The sequence below is a fragment of the Periplaneta americana genome, chromosome 7 (genome assembly GCF_040183065.1).
Source record: "Periplaneta americana isolate PAMFEO1 chromosome 7, P.americana_PAMFEO1_priV1, whole genome shotgun sequence".
NCBI lineage: Eukaryota > Metazoa > Arthropoda > Insecta > Blattodea > Blattidae > Periplaneta > Periplaneta americana.
Genome location: NC_091123.1, coordinates 106,672,025 through 106,695,712, shown reverse-complemented (window position 1 = coordinate 106,695,712; position 23,688 = coordinate 106,672,025). Strand labels below are relative to the sequence as shown.

Below are 23,688 nucleotides of genomic sequence, written 5' to 3'. Positions count from 1 at the left end.
CGCACGAATTTGTATTGAACATTGATTATATTTCAGACAGATGATCAACAACCATCATCTGTACGGCGTCTGCAAAATGGTATTACAATCTTAATTGCTAAAAATCCATGAACCTGATGATCAGTAACTGTACCTGTTAAATATTTTTGACACCCTTTCAATTAAAGTAGATAAATAAGAAAATATGGTTTGTATTAATCACTTTAGAATTTGAAGCAGTGTTCTGTGTTACCTATATTAAGAGGAAGCCATGCAAAAATAAAAGTGTGTTAAATTTTCGAGCTGTTTGTTTTAGTTTTGTGATTTAGTTTAGGTTTTAATAGGTTATCTTGGAATTTGCATCTTATTTCATGGTTAATGAGATATTAATTTTGATTTCTGTTTAAAGGGTAATGAAAGTTCCCTGCCAATGGAGCTGTGCTCCAACTGTAAGTAAAACTGTTGTTATAATTTCATTATCAGTAATAATTTGAATCTATGTCCATATAAAATTAGTCATGATTTCCTTTCTGTTTTCATTACAGTTGATGCAGATGAAATTCGAAGATTGGGAAAACGTTTTCGAAAGCTTGATCTCGATAATTCTGGTTCCTTGAGTATTGATGAATTTATGTCTCTGCCAGAATTACAACAAAATCCACTTGTTCAACGTGTTATTGATATTTTTGATGCAGATGGAAACGGAGAAGTCGATTTTAAAGGTATTTTTAGATCACATTAAACATAGGGTTGCCATAATTCTGGATACAACATACGGACATTTTTTTCCCCCTAAAAGTTTGGGATATCTTCATTGTACCAATAACTCATAAAGAAAATTAAAAAAAAGTACAGGCATAGGCAAACATATAAAAAAACAGGGTCACTATATCATTTATACATGTTTGATACACTAAGAGCTGAGGTCAAAAATGATATTCGTAATGCATTTGAAGAATATACTTTAGATGTTGAAAATTCTATGCTCGATGGAAACTATGAGGTCTTTTGGAAATACACAAAACAGATGCGTAAATCTAACAGTAGCTTGCCATGTAATATGAGATACTTAGATTGCAATTTTGAAACACCTGAAGAAATTGTAAATATTTTTAAGAACTACTTCCAAAGTGTGTACATACCTAGTAGTATCGCTTCTGAAGTTACCATTGAACACGAGTCTTGTGAATATTTTGATTGTATTAACATTAATGTTATTAGCGAAGAAGATATTATTAGTGCAATTAAGAAACTTAGATCGAAGAAATCAGTAGGGCCAGACGAAATCCCCCCATATATTGTAAAGGGGTGTAAAGAAAGTCTCATCAAACCCCTATTGCATATTTATAATTTATGTCTCAAGACTGGGATTTTTCCTGATAGATGGAAAATAGCCAAAGTTTGTCCAATTCATAAGGGCGGAGACAAGGAACTGGTTAATAATTATAGGCCTATATCGATATTGCCCATCTTTTCAAAACTTTTTGAATCTATTATATATAAATACATTTATTTCTCAGTCAAAAACATTATTGACGACAAACAACATGGTTTCGTTACTGGTAGATCAACTTCGTCCAATTTAGTATGGTTTTGTGATTATGTCACTGAAAATATGGACATGGGTAATCCAGTTAATGTAATCTACACAGACTTCAAAAAAGCATTTGATACTGTTGATCACTATATATTGTTAAAGAAGCTTGCCAAATACGGGATTAGTAATTCTCTTATAAATCTATTTAGAAGTTACCTATTAAACCGCAAACAGTTCGTTGTCTTCAACAAATGTCGATCTGAAGAATTTACAGCGACATCGGGGGTCCCTCAAGGATCAAATCTGGGTCCACTTTTATTTTTATTATTTATAAATGACCTACTGAACTCGATATCAAACTCACTATGTTTAATGTATGCTGATGATGTCAAAATTATTAAATCTTGTCCTACAGCTAATGACTGTCACTTGCTTCAGAGAGATCTAAATGAGTTATACGAGGGGTCACTGAAGAATAAACTGTATTTCAACTTAAATAAATGTTATTATATGATATATACTAGGAAAAAAACTTATTTTACTTACAGATACTCAATGGGTGGGGAATTCCTGGAAATGACTGACAAGGTAAAAGATTTAGGCATAGTATTCACTTATAATATGGATTTTTCCAGCCATATACTTGAACTTGTGTCTCAGTCGCTTAAACTTCTAGGATTTATCTATAGACATACCACAAAATTCTCCTCTCAAGATAGTTTAAAAATTCTATTTTTTTCACTAGTTAGATCAAAACTTGAATATTGCAGTACTGTATGGAACCCCTATCAAATTAAATATATTAACAAAATTGAGAGCGTTCAAAAAAGATTCATCAGATTTTTGTTTCTTAAATCATTTGGTTACTATCCCTCCTGGAATAATGAAAGTAGTATCTCGTACTCATCTCTTTTGTCTCTCTTTAATTTTGAAAGTTTGCAACGCAGAAGAATTAATATTGATATAAAATGCCTCCATAATTTATTAACAAGTTCTGTAAATAGTCATCTACTGTTCAGGATAGCAATACATGTACCAAGAGAGAACTGTAGGACCAGTAAAACATTTAATTTAAACTATGCTAGGACATGTTATTATAAGTACTCTCCACTTCTTAGAATCTGTTCCTTCTATAATAAACTGAGCAATAGGCCTATTGACATCTTTCAGGATAGAACCACACTCTTGAGAGAAATAAATACCGGTAGCATTCAAAACACTCCATAAGTATTTTACTAATAAATAGGTCTTAACTGGTTTGCATATTGTATATTTGGTCTTCCTTCTTAAATTATTTCATATCAATTATCATTACGAACTCGCTCCTAATTCTGACTTAACATAGGTCTAGCCCCTCATCAGTTGTATTATTGTTACTAATCTGTGACTAGTTATTTGCATTTCATGTTTTCTTCATACTGTAAATACTTTTGTTTTTGTTAACCGAGATTTACATGTATTATTTGCTTAATATCTTTTGTTTAGTGTTGGATTGTAACTGTTTAAATTTAAATACCATTATTATATGTATTACTACTGTTATTTTCATTTTATCTACTCTGTAATTACATTGTTGAGTGGATTAAATAAATAAATAAATAAGCTTACATTAAAATTAACAGCGAAACTAAGTTAAATATATCATACTTCTACTCTCATAACATTAATATCCTGATAATTACAGACAGATAGGCTAGTCTGATTAGTGATTTAAACGTTCGTAATATCAATTATGTCATTCATCAACCATTTTGAGACTTCTGGGGAGAATGGCCCTACTTGTTTTAGAAAAGAAGTATTTACTTTGATGAAGTCGTAGAAATCCATGCATGAAAACTCTGATTTGACTTTAATTTTAAGCAATACTTTTAGCCTATTTATTGGAGTCAATTTCTTTCAGGAGTTTAAATCATTTTCATGACATAGAACGCTCTCTACAAGTGTAAGTGCAGGAGTTCTGGGTATAGTACACAAATTCTAAAATTTTCTCAAAATTGTCTAATTTCGTTTCACTTTCTTTTACATTGTTTGAAACTGAAACACGTAGATTTAAATCTTTTCTGTCTTGTGTTCGATTCTCTTTCCTCCCCTTTTCTATTTCACCACTTTTTCTTTAATTTTTTTTTAAAGCACAAGATTCACGAGCACGACCTCATTAAATTAGCTTGTCCTTGTTGAAGCAAGACTTAGGATTAGAAACGAATGAATTTATAAACTCAGCTCATTTCTCGATACTTCTCCAATGTATTTTTTTAAAAATCGAACCATGTGTACACTGGCGTTTTTTTATTATTGTTATTTTAACCGGCCAGAAGCCATTTTCCTCAAGTTTTCCTGTTTCTGTTGTCAGTTTTTCTTAAACTACTACTACGAAACACAACACCCATGCCCGAGGCGGGACTCGAACCCACAACCCTTCGAAGGAAGAGATAGAAACATTCTGTGCCTCTATTGCTTGCGCCACCCAGGCTGGCTATGTAATTCATTACCTGAATCTATTTCAATCCAAGAAAACTACTCAGCACATTCAAAATTCCCCCCCCCCTCCCCCCGCAGTTCGAGATATAAAATGCATTAGTATTAGTCATAAAAGTTCAGAATATTATCTTCGAAATCTCCTTTCATTTCACCTTCAGTGATCAATATCGCCAGTTTCTGTTCAGCTATTTGGGGATTGAATTTGTGTTTTCTTCTGGAAGTGAGCTTCGTAATTGGTGAATGCAGTACTTTGGTCTTTGGTATATCTTTAAAACCAAAGTGTACAAAACAGTGACTATTCGGTACCTTTAGTTACTATGTAGTTGGTGTCATCCCTTGAAGTATCTAGCAACTAATTAACTTATTACTCTCCTTTGCGAGTTCTAACAGAAAATACGAACATTTCGCCACTTTTATACTTGTCGATATGGACACGGACATGCAACTTAAAATACAAACAGTCTGTACAAAATATGGACGTATGGCAATCCTAAATAAAGATGTTTAAACATGCTCTATTTATAAAAATAATTCCGGTATACTAATAACTCCTTGTAAAGAAATAATTCTAAACATTATAGATATTTTAATGGTTTGATTTCACTCATGAAACAATTTTATACAGCAAGTAAGGTCTTATGTGTTTCTTTTTTATAATTTTCATCATCTTTCGAATCTATTTAATTTTTCATAGAAATCGAATTGTTATGTGTAGCTAGCTATCAGTTCTGCAGAAAGAAGATTATCAAAAAAATGTTAAATGTTATATTTTATTTAACGACGCTTGCAACTGCAGAGGTTATATCAGCGTCGCTGGATGTGCCAGAATTTTGTCCCACGGGAGTTCTTTTACATGCCAGTAAATCTACTGACATGAGCCTGTCGCATTTAAGCACACTTAAATGCCACCGAGACCTGGCCCGGGATCGAACCCACAACCTTGGGCATAGAAGGCCAGCGCTATACCAACTCGCCAACCAGGTTAACTTATCAGAAAATTGTATGGAGTTATTCATATAGTGTAATTTATACTTTTACAACTTAGAATGATTTTCTAGCAGTTTCCAATATTATAGAATGGCCTTGTAACATAGAATTTATGATCTGATGATACCTATGTAAAATTTCAGTTCAGAAGCCTGATCATTCTATCTTGGCATTTTATCATAAACATTTACAGAAATTTCTCGAGGTTCGCTGTTAATTTGCATATTGAAATTGGCAAAAATTTAATTTCGCAAATATTGTACACAATCTTAAAAACATTTATTTCAAAGATGTACATATCAGCCAGAATACTTTCTTGTTTGCATATAAGTTACTTACTTTCTGCTTCAGAATCCTTCAAGGTTAAAAATCAGAAATTTTCAAATTGGGAGACCAGAGCAGCCACAATTACTTTATTCGATCCCGAAATATACAGAGAATTTCTATGCAGACTGGTCCCACTCCAACCTCTACCTAACAAAATCTGTTGATGAGTGGCGAGTGGTCGTATGCCAGGATACAGACAGTCCATACACTCTGCTCTATGCAGACAAGTCCACTCCAATCTTTAGCACTTAGCTTCCTTGGGACGGGCGCTCCACACTACAGTCATTAAGTGAATAGAACATTACTACCTGGGATCGGTCTGCAGAGGAACCCTCTGTTTTTTTGTGAATTTCATCTTTGTACATTTTTATCTGCAGTGGAACCTATTTTTTTAAACTCAGCATACAGTTCTTAACACAACCTGCCGAAATTTAATTAGGTTATTTTTTTCTGATTTTACTAGTACATTTATTTACAATGTAATTGATAAATGTCTCAGCAAGAAAAGGATGCTGTTCAGCACTACTGTAACCTATTCTCCTCAGCGACAGGTACTACAGCTGTTGGGAAACTCACTATTGTGATACTTTATTATGAGAGACACTCGTTAATTGGTCCTCACTAGAAGAACGTTATTTCTTATCAAATGAAAAAAATATACAGGGTGTTTAAAAATTATGGTAAAAATTTAGGGATAAGAAGTAAAGTAACAAGAAACAAAAACGTTCCAGTAAACATGGGTCTGCAAATTAACTTTACGAGATAATGAACTGAGTGCCTGGATACGGTGAAGTGACAGGGTCATTCCACAGTAAGTGATCACTTTGCAGTGAAAAAAAAATTTCATCTTATGGTTGCTTATTATAGGCTATGTCACTTGAAAGTTTATTTCATGCAGTTTGAAGATATGTGAATTATAACAGCTGTTTCCTTTTGGTTCACCACTTTTTTTATGATTATTTATGGCAGTCAGCAATTTCACTGTTAATACTTTATATTTTTTCCTGGTGTTCTAAGTTTATGGCTAAGTTTGAAATGAAACCAACATAACTTGCAGCTCAGTTCTTAACTAGTCTGGTAGTCTAATAATAGACCTAGTAAGTGCAATTGACTAATTATTTGTAGTTTTGTTTTTCATTTCAGGAAAGTGTGTTTAATGATGATAGGTAACTTGGAAGCAGAAGAATACCACCTTGTAAATGAATCCGAATGTGGAGAACTTACGCAATAGAGAGTTTTGTTTTAGTACCATGTGACACAAGAGGGGAAACTTCAAGTTATTTGCTACAGAATGACAGACCGAGCAAAAAGCAAATATTCTGTCTTTCAGGGTATGAAGACAGAATTGTGGTTGCTATAGACACGGTTATTAAGAAAGTACCTATTCCCATCCGAGATAACTGTGGTCACTATAAATCTGAATTTTTAATTGGATGTGACAAATTAAATAATTAGCCATATGTTGTCATTTTCATTCAATAAATAAACATATACAGATCATTTGGTGGCTTCATTTACATTGGTGGACGAAAATGTCCTGTAACTAACATAGTCCATGTCCTGTGACTAACATGACTTCATTCCACATTCCCCCCCTCCCCCTAATATTTTAACAGAGTAATAAATTAATGAATGATGTCTCATTTTGTTTTGCAATGACAGTACTTTTACACATTAAGATATAATTCTGCCTTTATTATGACTGCAGTGAAATAGAAGATTGAAAATGATCTTCATATTATGTCAACATTTATTGGTCCTGTGACTAACACTGCATTTTATTATTGTTTATTCAGTAAATAATAATAATAATAATAATAATAATAATAATAATAATCTTAGCATACAGGCTTTCACGGTCGGTGTCTAGTTGAAACAGAGTTTCCGGGCTAAGATGCCGTGGTCTACTGGTGCTGATGTTACCAGACGTTTCGTTTCGTCTACTTCTATGGCAGACATCTTCAGTGGTTAGGTATCCTCGGTCGAAGTCTTCTGCTCGGGATACCTGTAGCAACTGATGCAACAGTTGCTACAGGTATCCTGAGCAGAAGACTTCGACCGAGGATACCTAACCACTGAAGATGTCTGCCGTAGAAGTAGACGAAACGTCTGGTAACATCAGCACCAGTAGACCACGGCATCTTAGCCCGGAAGCTCTGTTTCAACAAATAATAATAATAATAATAATAATAATAATAATAATAATATTCCATTAAATTGATATGGAATTAGTAGATTTTGAGATTTATAAAACTAAAAAGAATAGGACATGAATATTTTTATTAGTTTTAGATGCAGAACATTCTGAATGTCCTGTGACTAACATAACCCTTACTGTGGAATGACCCGGCAACATTCATATTTCGTATGTACTCTCCCCATCCCATTTCCTTCTAAGTGTGAGACATATTTAAACAGACGATATGGTGAACAGTGGATAGGTAGAGGAGGACCTGTACCTAGATCATCGGATTTAAATCATTTAGATTTTTGTGTATGGCATTATTATGCAAAAAGCCTAGTTTATATAACAGACATCATCACACTTAAAGAATTGCAGAATTGGATGGTAGATGCTTTCCATCAAATGAAGAATGACCCAGGATTGCTCAAGCACATACTTGGGTCTTTGTGGAGAAGACTAGACAGATGCATTCAAGTGCATGGTCAGCATTTTAAACACCTGCTATAAAATTCTTCAATTAACGTGTTCATACTGTGCTCTACTTGTTTATCCACAAACTTTACTGTTGTTCAAACAAAAAAAGTTTCTTTTGTGTATGTTTAATCACATTTCTGTGGTGTTGAAGCCAAAATTATTAATTTCATTGTCATGTGTCACCACTTTTGTTGGAATTGGTACTTAGAATTCAGTGAATCCCATCCAGCACAAAATGGCATTATCTCATAAACAGTTCATTTGCGGAATTTTTTTGCTTCGTTTTTACTTCTCAACCCTAAATTTTTTATCATCACTTTTGTAACACTCTGTATAGCTTATCTAAATTAGTTGCAACAGATAGTTCGGGGTTCTGGTCATTTAGTAATATAGTCTTGTATTATCACCAGCAACAATAAAGTTATGTATAACACTTTCGCTATTTAGGTTCGATCAAAGTCATTGACTCTTAACCATACAGACAGGAGCTCGAATCTCGTCACACTTCGTGAAGTCTGATTTTTTCCAAATGCTTCAGATTCTCTTTCATTCTCACTCCACAATTATGATTGGCAAATAAATGTAGAAAATGGTACAGATTGTAAATTGGAAAGCTGCACAGCCAAACAGAGTCGCATGATATATGTTTGACATATTCTGTTTCTTTCCTGTATAATCTACAGAAAATTGTGAGAAGTCCATTTTTATTCTCATCTGATTCATTTCAGGTATTAACAGTACTTTAGTCTGCTTCTTATACGACCCTCTGACAGATTATCATACTTATTTTCAGTATGTTTTCACTTTTAATGTTATTCTCTTTCTGTTGTGATATTTTCAGAATTCATTCAAGGTGTATCACAGTTCAGTGTAAAGGGCGACAAGGAGTCAAAGTTGAGATTTGCATTTAGAATCTATGACATGGATAATGATGGATACATCTCAAACGGAGAATTATTTCAGGTACTGTATTTCATGTTGTGTTCTTGGCTTTTGTATATTATCATAAAATGGCAACCATTAATAATTTGGAAGGATGCTAATTTGGAACAATTAGAATGTAATTTTGACATCTATGAAAATTCTGAAATAAGAAAGAATAACTTGAAGTAACTTTGAACACCTTAAAAAATGAAAAAGTTCCAGAGGAATGCAATATACCTTCTTAACTATACAAATACAGTAAAACCTGTTCAAGACGGAAGTGATATGGCCCTAATTTTTTTTCCGTTGTGGACAAGTTTCCATATTATTTAGGCATGAAGTTAAAATGGAATATTTTATAATTTGTATAAATGAAAAACAAAATGGCATGCCGAAAACTGCAAGAAGTACAAATTATCTATTTAACACTACTCACATTAAATTAGCTTTCTGTCAATTATTCTGTTGGTGAATCACCTTGATGAAAATCTCATTTTCTGTATTATGGAATTGTAACTCGTTAAACGTTATTAAAGTTTATTAATCAGACTAAATTTAATATCTAACACTATGCTATAATATTGTACTGTATATCACTGCACATTATTTAATTGGACTACGAGCCATCCATTAGAAACCTTGAATTCTGGCTTATTTAATTTCTTTGCCAGTTTAAGGACTTGCTTTGCAGAATAAGTCCAGAAATTGGCATGGTCTTTGAAAGGGCATGAAGAACCCACTCTCACAACAGTTCATTTATTTCCATATATGGAAACCTATGGAGTAACGGTTAGTGCATCTGACTGTGAAACCAGGTAGCCCAGGTTCGAATCCTGGTTGGGGCAAGTTACCTGGTTGAGGTTTTTTTCCAGGTTTTTCCCTCAACCCAATATGAACAAATGCTGGGTAACTATCGGTGCTGGACCCCGGACTCATTTCACTGTCAGTATCACCTTCACTTCATTCAGACGCTAAATAACCTGAGATGTTGATATGGCGTCGTAAAATAATGCACTAAAAAAATTCCATATAACCAGTTGTTTTCTGTTTCCTTTCTATGTCACCATTATTGGCCACAAGCCACTCACTTGTGATACGGTCTTTATTTTTTAAAGTGTCACACCTGAGTTTTCCATAACTGAACTTCAGCATTATTTCCCATACACTTAGTTTCTCATTTTCATTTAACTCGATAACTTTTACTTCATCACTCACATTTTTACACGACTTTTACCACGAAATCACTATACTTGCACTCTGCCCAGCTACAACAATATACAAGTGTGAAGCATTGGAAACTTTTGAAGGGACTCGTCTGCCTATTCAACAGGGTAATAAAATTTATGAATGCTAAGCCAACACAATCTCGCAAATTTTGCAAAGAAAACTTGTTTTAATCTTAGTGACCGACATATTTCGTACATTCCTTGAAATGACATGCTGATTCAGAATATAGTTTACATTAAAGTAATGTGTCCAAAATATTGTTTCCATTTTGAACAGCAGCAAGCAATTTTCATTTCTGCATTGAACACTTTCTGTTTTATTCAGGAATAACTACACATAATTATTACATACAAATTTTGCCGGGACCAATAAATTGTTCTGAAATATACAGGATTCCGGATTATTCAAGTTCCAATTTGAACAGGTTTTACTGTATTCTTCAGAAATTTTAAGATTGATTTATTAAAATTATCTAATGAAATTTGTTTCATGAGAAATTCCACAGGAATGGAATGACGTCATCATTATCCCAGTATTAATTGCTATACGGACTTTATTGCAGAGGCCACTGTTGCTAATGTTTTGAAAAAAAGACAGACTGATGGCTTGCGCAGAGATAGCCCGTGAATGTGGTATATCGGTACAGCACATTTTAACAGAGCAATTACGAAAGAGAAATGTCAGTGCTTAGTGGGTTCCTCACAAGCTGGCTGATAAACACAAAGCAAGGAGAAAAGAAATTACATGTCTGTTATTCTCTCGCTTTCAACAAGAAGAGGAACTGTTCTTGTTAATGTTATGTTTTTATTTAACGACGCTCGCAACTGCAGAGGTTATATCAGCGTCGCCGGATGTGCCGGAATTTTGTCCCGCAGGAGTTCTTTTACATGCCAGTAAATCTACTGACATGAGCCTGTCACATTTAAGCACACTTAAATGCCATCGACCTGGCCCGGGATCGAACCCGCAACCTTGGGCATAGAAGGCCAGCGCTATACCAACTTGCCAACCAGGGCGACTGAACTGTTCTTAAGATGGTGCATTGTTGCTAGGATGAGACGTGGATTCGTGACTTTGAGCCAGAATTGAAGTCACAGTCAGTTGAATAGAAACACCAGTCTTCACCGCATCCCTCAACTGAGATTACTAAGTTTTTCGATAATCTTTTTATTCAATCTTCAATTTCGCAACTTTACAGTTAATATGAACAACTATTTTTTTTAACAACTAGCACAGTTTGAGAGATTGTATTGACATGAGCTTATTAACAGTTTCCTTTTCAATCAAGCATATTTCAACTATTTTCGTAGTGATGTGTAAAAGGGATAAAGGAAGGAGAGTGTGGAAATTGAGTAAACGAACAAGTGAGTGATGAAATTTTATAACCCAGTATTTCAGATAGTCATCTAGTCTGCTGTCAAAAATTCTGAAAGTTAGAATTTATAAAACAGTTATATTACCGATTGTTCTGTATAGTTGTGAAACTTGGACTCTCACTTTGAGAGAGGAACAGAGATTAAGGGTGTTTGAGAATAAGGTTCTTAGGAAAATATTTGGGGCTAAGAGGGATGAAGTTACAGGAGAATGGAGAAAGTTACACAACGCAGAACTGCACGCATTGTATTCTTCATCTGACATAATTAGGAACATTAAATCCAGACGTTTGAGATGGGCAGGGCATGTAGCACGTATGGGCGAATCCAGAAATGCATATAGAATGTTAGTTGGGAGGCCGGAGGGAATAAGACCTTTGGGGAGGCCGAGACGTAGATGGGAGGATAATATTAAAATGGATTTGAGGGAGGTAGGAAATGATGGTAGGGACTGGATTAATCTTGCACAGGATAGGGTCCAATGGCGGGCTTACGTGAGGGCGGCAATGAACCTCTGGGTTCCTTGAAAGCCAAAAGTAAGTAAGTATTTAAGATAACAGTTAATCAACTTTGTTGTAACTTTCTGCTTAAGATTCGCGTCAAATTGTTAAGAGCTGATAAATTTTGACGAATGTAAGCCAGCTCTGATGGTTACTGATGTGCCATACTTCTGACGACGTGGAAAATGTGAACCACTAGACTAGATCAACTGACATCATGTGGCATACCTTTCACCCAGCCACTCCGGTTTGTCATTATCGTGTTGAGTCTCTCTCCAGTGTCTCCCACTGTTGTCACTTAATCTCAATTAGTGATTGATATCGTATGCTTATTATCACACATGCAGGCAGAGACATGGGATTCATTACAAATGCTGCAAATATTTTCCAGGCTAAAACTAAAACGATGAAAGAGTAATGGAACGGAGAAAAACTCTCTCCGGCGCCGGGATTTGAACCCGGGTTTTCAGCTCTACGTGCTGATGCTTTATCCACTAAGCCACACCGGATACAACCCCGACCTCGGACAGAATTGTCTCTGATTGAGTTCCATCTCTTGGGTTCTCTCTAGTGGCCGCCCTCTGCACTACGTCATAGATGTCTATGAACATAGGACCGAAGTCCACACATGTGCTGAGGTGCACTCGTTATGAGTGACTAGTTGGCCGGGATCCGACGGAATAAGGGCCGTCTTAAATCACTTCGTGATTTACGCATATCATATATTATTTCAATGTACCGAAGTACATATGATATTTCCATGCAGATATTCTGCGTCATCATACGATGAAAGAGTAATGGAACGGAGAAAAACTCTCTCCGGCGCCGGGATTTGAACCCGGGTTTTCAGCTCTACGTGCTGATGCTTTATCCACTAAGCCACACCGGATACAACCCCGACCTCGGACAGAATTGTCTCTGATTGAGTTCCATCTCTTGGGTTCCCTCTAGTGGCCGCCCTCTGCACTACATCATAGATGTCTATTCCGTCGGATCCCGGCCAACTAGTCACTCATAACGAGTGCACCTCAGCACATGTGTGGACTTCGGTCCTATGTTCATAGACATCTATGACGTAGTGCAGAGGGCGGCCACTAGAGGGAACCCAAGAGATGGAACTCAATCAGAGACAATTCTGTCCGAGGTCGGGGTTGTATCCGGTGTGGCTTAGTGGATAAAGCATCAGCACGTAGAGCTGAAAACCCGGGTTCAAATCCCGGCGCCGGAGAGAGTTTTTCTCCGTTCCATTACTCTTTCATTATATGATGACGCAGAATATCTGCATGGAAATATCATATGTACTTCGGTACATTGAAATAATATATGATATGCCTAAATCACGAAGTGATTTAAGATGGCGCTTATTCCGTCGGATCCCGGCCAACTAGTCACTCATAACGAGTGCACCTCAGCACATGTGTGGACTTCGGTCCTATGTTCATAGATATCTATGACGTAGTGCAGAGGGCGGCCACTAGAGGGAACCCAAGAGATGGAACTCAATCAGAGACAATTCTGTCCGAGGTCGGGGTTGTATCCGGTGTGGCTTAGTGGATAAAGCATCAGCACGTAGAGCTGAAAACCCGGGTTCAAATCCCGGCGCCGGAGAGAGTTTTTCTCCGTTCCATTACTCTTTCATCGTATGATGACGCAGAATATCTGCATGGAAATATCATATGTACTTCGGTACATTGAAATAATATATAAAACTAAAACATTCAGGATTGTCGTAAATGGAACAATATTAATTTTGAGCTACAAAGTACGAAGGCAGAACTAATGTTAGTCATATTAATCGTCCTGAACCTATAGGCCTATGTTAAACAGATTCCATTTTCAGTGCCTATGGTCAGACAGTCTTGAGGCTACCACCAAATCACTGCAATTTATCCCCAATGGAACATATTATATGGGAATCATCTGTAACATTTCTATATGATTATATGTTGTTGATAACTAGAGCCCGGATGTTTGGCAAAATGCCATTTTTACTGGGTGGAAGTAAATCATTATTTTCATAGATATAAATGTGATTTGGGGTAAATCAATGTGATAGGGCCAATTTTTATTTTGCCTTTTTAAGGTGTTTCTTTATATAACATTCTTATTGAATTTGGTATTCCCAAGAAACTAGTTCGATTAATTAAAATGTGTCTCAGTGAAACTCACAGCAGAGTCCGTATAGGCCAGCTTCTATCTGATGTTTTTCCAATTCACTGTGGGCTAAAGCAGGCAGATGCACTATCACGTTTACTTTTTAACTTTACTCTAGAATATGCCATTAGGAGAGTTCAGGATAACAGAGAGGGTTTGGAATTGAATGGGTTACATCAACTTCTTGTCAGTGCACATGACGTGAATATGTTAGGAGAAAATCCACAAATGATTAGGGAAAACACGGAAATTTACTTGAAACTAGTAAAGCGATAGGTTTGGAAGTAAATCCGAAAAGACAAAATATATGATTGTCTCGTGACCAGAATATTGTACAAAATGGAAATATAAAAATTGGAGATTTATCCTTCGAAGAGATGGAAAAATTCAAATATCTTGGAGCAACAGTAACAAATATAAATGATACTCGGGAGGAAATTAAATACAGAATAAATATGGGAAATGCCTGTTATTCGGTTGAGAAGCTTTTGTCATCTAGTCTGCTGTTTAAAAAATCTGAAAGTTAGAATTTATAAAACAGTTATATTACTGGTTGTTCTGTATGGTTGTGAAACTTGGACTCTCACTTTGAGAGAGGAACAGAGATTAAAGGTGTTTGAGAATAAGGTTCTTAGGATAATATTTGGGGCTAAGGGATGAAGTTACAGAAGAATGGAGAAAGTTACACAATGCAGAATTGCACGCATTGTATTCTTCACCTGACATAATTAGGAACATTAAATTCAGATGTTTGAGATGGGCAGGGCATGTAGCACATATGGGGGAATTCAGAAATGCATATAGAATGTTAGTTGGGAGGCCAGAGGGAATAAGATCTTTGGGGAGGCCAAGACGTAATAATAATAATAATAATGATTTATTTAACCTGGCAGAGTTAAGGCCATACACCCTTCTCTAACACTCAGTCAGGAGTAAAATCTGCATTACAAAAACACTACAAATTTACAAAGTACACTGCAATTTTACACATAAAACTGAATAAGATAAAATAATAAAATGTAAACAACAAGTAAGAAGAAATCAGACATAATATATAACATACAGAAAGAAAGAAAAAAGTATAATAAAATGTGAACAGCAGGTCAAAATAAATGAGGCATACAAAGTATAAAAAAAATAAGACAATTATTCATAATAATGGGAGGATAATATTAAAATGGATTTGATGGAGATGGGATAAGATGATAGAGACTGGATTAATCTTGCACAGGATAGGGACTGATGGTGGGCTTATGTGAGGACAGCAATGAACCTGCAGGTTCCTTAAAAGTCATTTGTAAGTAAATAAGGTATTTCTTACTAATTCAGTAATAAATGTCTTTTTTTTTTTTGTCATTTTAAAGAAATATTTCTTGTTTATTTGCAATTTTTTAATTAATTGTAATGTAATGTGTATGAAATTTAAATATATGAAACAATGACTCACTTTACTAACAATAGTAAATAAAAGTAATTTATTACGGTGCTTAATCTGCTAATAATCGTACTTTAATCGTATTGGTGTAATAGGAATAATTTTCGACAATCCACAGTTACAAATGAAGGGTTCAGAGCCATAGTGGGCCAAGCGCCATTTATTAAAAAAGGAGAAAGCAAGGGGTAAAGTTAAGTGAATACCATAGTTTAATAAAGATTGACATATCATTTAGTTTTAATGTGCATACTTTATGTTACTTGCTATATGTTTCATTAAATTATGGTACTCAATTTTAACCCTTGTTTTCTCAGTTTTTAATATATGACATTTGGCCCACTATGGCTCTGAACCCTTCAAATATTGTCATGTCTTCACGATATCAACAATCAGCTTCATAATTTTAAATATTAAGCCCATTCTCATAGAAGTTGTCACGTAGCATTTTCAATTGTTTGCTTTTATATTTTCAAATCTTACTGTTACAATTTTGTGCTACACATGTTTATTATTGTAGGAGAAAAATATGAGTGAGGAACAGTCAGTTATTGTTGGGTGACAGAAGGTATAAGATTGGTTAGCTAGAATGGCTAAATTCGGTAAACCATTGAAAAGTAAATTTCATGCTAATGTTAGTGAATTTGGTGCACATGTGTTTTCAACCAATGGAACAGTTTTGTTATGTAAGGTTGTGAAAAGACAGTTAATCACGAAAAAAAGTATTTTATAAGTCAACACTTGTCAACTATGAAGCATATATCTGTACTTGCCTCAAAGTGATGAAAAGAAAATGACGCATTCGCCACATCTAACAAACATTCACAATTTTCGTTAGATTTGTGCAAAACATTAATTGATGCTGGCATTTCTTTCTGGAAATTAGAAAATCAGTCCTTGAAAAACTTTTTACAAAAATATACAGGAGAATCTGTTCCAAGGGAATCAACGCTGAGGAAAAACTACTTGCCTGTATGCTATGAAAATACAATTCAATGCATTCACAATGAAGTAAATGACAAAAAAATCTGGATCTCCATTGATGAAACCGCAAATTGCAGGAAAAAACATATTGCCAACGTAATTATTGGAGTGATGGAATGTGTGGAGGATACAGCACTTACAGCATTCTTGCTATCGTCAGAGGAATTGGAAAAAGTGAACAGTATAGCCATTGCTCAATTGTTCACAAATTCTTTGAGCTTACTTTGGCCTGATGGTGTAAAGCACATTGATGTCCTCCTCTTCTTATCTGATGCAACCCTATACATGAAGATCTGGTGATACTTTGAAGGTTCTATTCCCTCAAATGATTCACCCAACGTGTTTGGCACATGGTTTTCACAGAATAGCAGAAGAGATTTGCAGTTTATTTCCTGATGTAGAGAAATTAATATCCAATATAAATAACATTTTTCTCAAAGCACCATCTCGAATTCAACTCTTCAAGACTCTTGCCCCTGGACCTGCTTTGCCTCCAGAGCTCATTTTAAGAAGATGGGGGACATAGATTTCTGCTGCCCTGTACTACGCTGACAACTTCGAAAACTTAAGTGAGGTTGTTGCTGCACTCTTCTGAAGATGAAGCTGCATCCATTCGCGAAGTGAAAAATTACTAAGTAGGTCCTAATGTCAGTGTTCGCAATAGCTTGTCGTTCATAGTAGTTCATTATGCTAACTTGCCTGAAACTATCACAAAACTTTAAAAAAGGGGAGAATCACTTGTGGCATCAATGAAGATAGTGGAAGAAACTGTGCATCAACTTGAAGCCATACCAGGTGAAGTGGGAAATGCCATTAGTGAGAAGTGTAAACGTGTAATGTCTGCTAATACTGGCTTGATAACAATAAAAAAAATTTGTGAAATAATGAAAGGTGATTCTACAATTGTGGCAAACATAAGTCCATCTACATTAACTTGTTTCAGATATGCAAAGTTTGGCACAAGAGTGTCTACAACAATACCTTGTGGTAATGTGCAACCAGTAAAAATGTGAAACGATATAATTTATTGCTAAAATATATTATGCCTCGTTTACAACAATACCTTGTGGTAATGTGCAACCAATAAGTTGAGTTATGTTGACATAATTTAAATTTATTGCCGAATTAATTATTTTAACTTATGCCTTTTTAAAATTTATAATGTATTTTTCAAATTTCATTGTGCCTTTCTTTTTTAAGTTTTTATTGCCTTTTTTGCCCTCCTATTTTAACTGTTATAAATCCCTAAACATCCGGGCTCTATTGATAACTAATGTTAACATTGAGTTCTTGGCAGAAAATCAGTTAACTCTCTTGCTCTCCAATATAAAAAAAATGATGTTGCAAAAAGTATAACCATTTCAATGTAGGCACCATATTTTTATGTTATGGCGGTTATATCACCTACTTGCAACCCCTCCAAGCTGTTTGGAGGATCACACTTGCTGTTGGTTAGTGAGTCCATATGACCTAGCCGGACAATGCCACCGACTATATCCCATCTTCACCACTTAGGGGATGCTTATGAATGTCATGACAGGTCAGCATGCTGAAATAGCATTTCTTCCATTTTTATGAAACAGTTATACTGCTGTGACTAGGTCCCAGAGCCTCGTTTGTTAAGAACAGGTTGCGCCACGGGTATGTGAAGATGGGATTTGAGTAGGAGAGGTGATGATATGCACTTCACTACTCCTTGCAACCCATATGATTTTATGTATATTTATCAGACATGAAAACAGAGTAACCAACACAAGTATCATAAATGTACTCTTGCTGAAAGGCTTGTAGTGGGGCACTACCACATCCCAGCAGGTAAATAGGTTAATTACACTAGTGCTCGTCTTTTTAGGTCTGTCACAGAAGTTTTGGCATATCAGTAATAATTAATTTAAGGGACAAAGTTGATGGGCACATAAATGATTACAATTACGAAGTTCTTCTTCAAAACCCATACTCCATAAATGATTGTAAAGTGTATAAAGCACTATAATTTTGAAGTTGAAATATCAAAATTATTCAGATTCTTCGTCTTTTACAAATGTACTACAGAGATCTATATTGAACTTCTTTAACATAAATTACTAAAACGCTTTTCACCTATGGCTGAGTGGTTTGCTTCTCTGCCTTCCACCATGGCGATCTGTGTTCGATCTCCATTTGGGTCAAGTTGAAATATGTGGTGAACAAAGAGGGTGCTTAGGAGTTTTTATCGATATTTTCCTTTTTTTTTTTCTCTCTCCCCCTCACCATTATTATCACCATTCACTAATAGCTATTCCACAGTCACCCCTTCATTCTGTGAGGTCCGAGCCAGGTCCCATAACAAATAAAAATTGATGAAAGTTAAACAAGATCACAGTTGTAAATTACTAAAACAGCGATATTGTTTAAGTAAAGTACAATGAAAATTTTAAATTCCTTCAAACTTTCACTTTCATTGACATTCTTATGTTACTTTCTTACTAACAGCACTTTTATTGAATACTTTTTACCAACAGGTGCTGAAAATGATGGTGGGAAATAACTTGAAGGACACACAGCTTCAGCAAATTGTAGACAAGACAATTCTATTTGCAGATAGGGATGAAGATGGGAAAATTAACTTCGAAGAATTCTGTTCTGTAAGTAAGACTGCTTCGTCACTTATATTTTTTTGATCACAAAAGAAAACTTCTCTGAAAGTAATAATTTCATTTCAGTTAAAAGTGATAGTATGAATGTTTTTGCAATTTTACAAACTATGTATTACCTTTTTCAGGTGGTTGGAAATACAGACATACACAAAAAGATGGTTGTGGATGTGTAATTTTATATTTCATTCTCAAGTTCAAGACTTTCGAAGAATGAACCTGCTGCTGTTTTCATCTCTTGTATCTCATAATACCATGTCTTTTTGGATGTTAGTTTTCTCTGAAGATTACTCCTGTTAAATCTTTTTTCCAGCACGTTCTTTTTAATATATACATGGACCAGTGTTGCAGTAATATTGAAATTTAGTTCTGTAAAGTAATTGTTATCATTCTGCAGTCCATAAGATGTCTCCTATGTTAGGAGCATTTAATGGTTGTGCAGCAATTTACATTGTACAGTTCTGAAAGTCTTCGCATGTTTAAAATTAACTCTATTACATAGACGGAATTTTCTACTGGCTTCTGTACATTTTCAAATATATGCCATTTTTTCGAATCATTTGTGTTAGCTTTCCCATATTATAAATCTCAAGTGAGTCATTTTAAGCATGAAATATTTATTCTTCCATCTCAAAATACTTTTTGCACTAATATAAATGTATCCATTGTTGTCATTCATTAAATTTGTGTGGTTGAGGGAATTTTTTTCTCTTATAATATCAAATAAGTGTGAAGTTTTCTCTCCCTCTTGGCTCATTTGCAAGAAAAGACAATGTATACTATTGTTAGTAATTCATGATAGGAATTGGGGATATAACTTCAGGTGACTATAAATTGTTACAGTAGGGACCTTGAAATATTGGATCCAGTTATGTCATAGTTTCAGTTTTGTATTTTTTTCTTTGTGGGAAGGGGGGGTTGCATTGGAAAATAGATAAATAGAGGCAAGATGATAGGTAGACCTAGTCATGTGTTTGAAGGGGAGAAGAATATGTTGTGTGTTTAGAAGAGCGAGACAAACAATGTCAATTGTAGGTCCTTTTTATGTATTAGAAGACAGTTGAAACACTCTTTCAGCCTTCTATGCACTCATAAGTATTACTTCCCGAACAGAGTATATAATCTGTACGCATTGTGTTCTTATATTGTTATATGATTTGGAATGGGATACTGTAATAGCAAATTGCAATTACAGTGATCCTACTATTGATGTAAATATAATTACTTACGTAGTTGTCACATTGCAGTTTCCCCTTTTCCTGAATGGTGCCAAGGGAAAAATAAACTAAGCTAACCTAACCTGGTTATCAGTTGTTATATTCCCACCAAACTCTTTTTGCATGTAAATAATACACATACTACATATAGTCATATCTATGGAAGTGTTAAAACTTACGTGTACACTGTTACAAGAATGGTAAGAGACCCCACTATTTTATGCTAAATGTAAAAATACGAATAATTGATTTCATATACATGTTATCAGTTCATATTTTGCCATTTTAATGTATATTTATAAGTACTTATGTGAATATTGTAGGAATGTTAGTATTTTGCTGTTCATTCTAGACATAAACTTAATCGCAATTAGATGGGCACTGTGGCAATATGAATATAGATCTATTTCATGACAGATTGTATTTATAAATTGTTTTTCTTATGTATTAGACATGTTTAAAATTCGGTGGGGTCATATCATGACATGATTATGTTTTCATTGTAATTTTAAAAATATTTAAACATTTCTGTGAATGTAACTTTTTCAGTCTTAAAAATAAAACAAGTCCCTTTTATTATGTTCTTGTAGTATTTTTCACTTAACACTTTGAACGCAATACCTTCATGTAATTTTATTTGAATGTATTCTTCTCTGTCGTGCTGATCACATGTTACCCCATCAGGGCCCCCTCCGCAGTTATTTTAATGAATTTTGAAATTCTGTAACTTAAGTACAGTACTGAAGTAGGGTTGTCAGGTCTCCCATATTTTATGGGTCCTCCTGTTTTTACCCACATTTTCGCCAGTCTCCTGTCTCACGTATTTGATAATATTTTCTCCAGTAATTTATTTAAATGATAACTATGAATAGTGTTATGAAAGTTATTCTAATTACATAGGTATTTTAAGATATGCATATATTAACGTTTTGGCTAAAAATCGTCATTTTTTAACCAATTTCTTTGAAATTTTTACAGTAAATCTAGTGTGACTAAAGTAACGAAATGCAATACTATCACATAACACCCCAAAAAATTGGGGGGGGGGGGCTGCAAAAATTTTTAAGTGAAAAAAATTATAAATATCCAAATAATCCTTGGAAACAATGAATCTAAAAAACTAAGTGATTAAATTATTCCTTGGAATGTAGCAAATGGCTGGTAGTAAAATAATTCAACTATCTTCACACAGTTATAGTTGTACTATCAGATCTGTGCACCTTCAGCACTGTCGTCGTTCTTGGAAAAGTTAACGTCTGTAGTCACTAAATTTCCTCCCATCACGTCAAACAGCAAGCCACGAACCTTGCCGAATAGGGATGTTGCCGAACTTCCGTCAAATGATGTCATTGCTCTTGAATATTTTTTATTAATAATGTGAGGTTAATTATTACTTATTCATAATTTAATTAAGTATATCTAATGACACTGATTGACTTCTACGATTATTTGGAGATAATTATATGATTACAGTGGATATTTGTTGGTTAAATGGAAATTACGTGAAGGGAATCTATTTCGTCATAAATACTTCTCTTTCGCCTCATTATCTTATTTTGTTAGGTTTGGAATGTGAGCTTGAAGTCCTTAAAAAATTATAAAATTGTAGGAATGAATGGATACATAGTCATGTACCTTCCTTCTTTCTCATCGTAAAATAACCACTTAAAAATGATGAGGGCAGTGGTAATGTCTAATAGACAATAGCAGAGTTGAATGTTTGATCTGGATGAGAAATGGCATAGTTTTGCCTAGAGCAGTTATTCAGGAATGTTCTTTTGTGTACCAGAAATGGAACCTGTAGTTTTACTTCCATAAGCAATACCATGCTGATCTTTTTCTTTTTTTTTACAATGCTTGAAAATTTATTTCCCTTGGCTAGATTTCAATTCACATTGGATCTAATGGCAAACATAGCTGCTACTCAAGTCACGAAAAATGCCCAAAGAATAATAAAATAAATCATCTGTAGCATGACAGCCCATAAAGGGCTAAGGCCAATCAGCAAACGTGAATGATCATCCAATTAGTATGGGGGCAGAACGGCAAACGTGAATGATCATCCAACTAGTATGGGGTCAGGACCGCCTGTAGGGGGGACAGACATCACTTGAATGGGGGGCCCAGCCCAATTTTTAGATTTTTTAAGGAGAGGAGGGCACAAAATATTCAGAAAACGTTTTTTAGGTGAAAGAAGAATTCTTTTAAATCACATATTATTGAAATAGTAGTTAGGTTTTCAACATGTTTAAGACTTTTCATCACTCTCCCCATTAGTGTAGCATCTGGTGAATGTGGGTTCAGTAGACTGAAGATGATCAAGAATCACTTGCGAATATGTTTAGGTCAAGAAAAAAACAACAGTCTAACAATACTTTCTATTGTGAACTGGCTTCGAAGAGCATTGTGTATCTGCTAACTTGAGACGATTCAAGATACTGTCTGCTTCAAAATCTCGAGCATTGGAATTAGAATCTGACTAAAGGTGCCTGCTTCTCAAGATCTTATATAAATGTGATGTTTGATGTTAGGATACTATATACACCACTTAGGCTACACTACACTGACTTTGCTATATCTGCATATTAATTTTTCTTAAATATATTTTTAATATTATCATTAAAGTATGCTTGCAATTACTTTTAAAATTTCATCTCAATTTTTTTTTCTATTTTCATTAATTAGAGTGATTATTAAATATGTTTGTACTCTGAGAATTTTTTTTATCTCTCTTGCTCAATTATTATTTCAATTTCAGTAACAAACAAGGTTGGCAGACATTGTAATAAAGTTTCCTTAGTTTGTTGTCTTAGTACTAGAGTTGCCAGGTTTTAAAATACGGAAGATATTGGAAACAATTGCCAAAATCGTTCCATCAACACATTATAGACATGTTTACCTTTAGGAGGATGTTATATACAGCAAAAGTAATTTAAAATGTATGTCACAGTACTATTAATACTTACCGTTTGCTTTGTATTCATTCAGAAACTTTTACCGAAATTTCCCTTAACAAAACAGGTTGAAAATTAATGAGAATTTTTCCATTGTAGATTACACTTAAGGTATGCATAAACGTTTGAAATGACTTTTTTTTTTACCAAAGTTTCAATTTTTTTTTTTGGTGTCATTTGAAAGTCTGATGTGTCTAGTTTCAGAAAATATATCATTTATGATTGTTCTGCTGCCCTAATAACAAAAAAATATATATATATATTTTAAAAGACTGGTGCACGCAGATTCTGGCTGGTAGGGGACATGGCTGTGAACTGGACTT

The 23,688-nt window shown here is 34.6% G+C and overlaps 1 protein-coding gene and 1 long non-coding RNA gene across 3 annotated transcripts; both read left to right on the top strand.

Moving 5' to 3' along the window:
* The first annotated feature begins 3 nt into the window (after positions 1 to 3).
* LOC138703343 (calcineurin subunit B type 2) lies at positions 4 to 20,990 on the top strand. Of its 2 annotated transcripts, none has more exons than XM_069831145.1 (6): positions 4 to 79; positions 389 to 428; positions 525 to 701; positions 8,809 to 8,930; positions 19,063 to 19,185; positions 19,323 to 20,990. In XM_069831145.1, the coding sequence occupies exons 1-6, from the start codon at positions 41 to 43 to the stop codon at positions 19,368 to 19,370; spliced, it is 549 nt and encodes a 182-aa protein (XP_069687246.1). In that variant the 5' UTR covers positions 4 to 40; the 3' UTR covers positions 19,371 to 20,990. The 2 variants fall into 2 exon arrangements, with proteins under 2 accessions (XP_069687246.1, XP_069687247.1); XM_069831146.1 differs by having other exon boundaries at positions 52 to 187.
* On the top strand, positions 708 to 6,808 carry LOC138703345 (uncharacterized). The gene is made up of 2 exons (XR_011333120.1): positions 708 to 2,104; positions 6,452 to 6,808. It is a non-coding gene; the product is annotated as an uncharacterized lncRNA (long non-coding RNA).
* Positions 20,991 to 23,688: the final 2,698 nt, after the last annotated feature.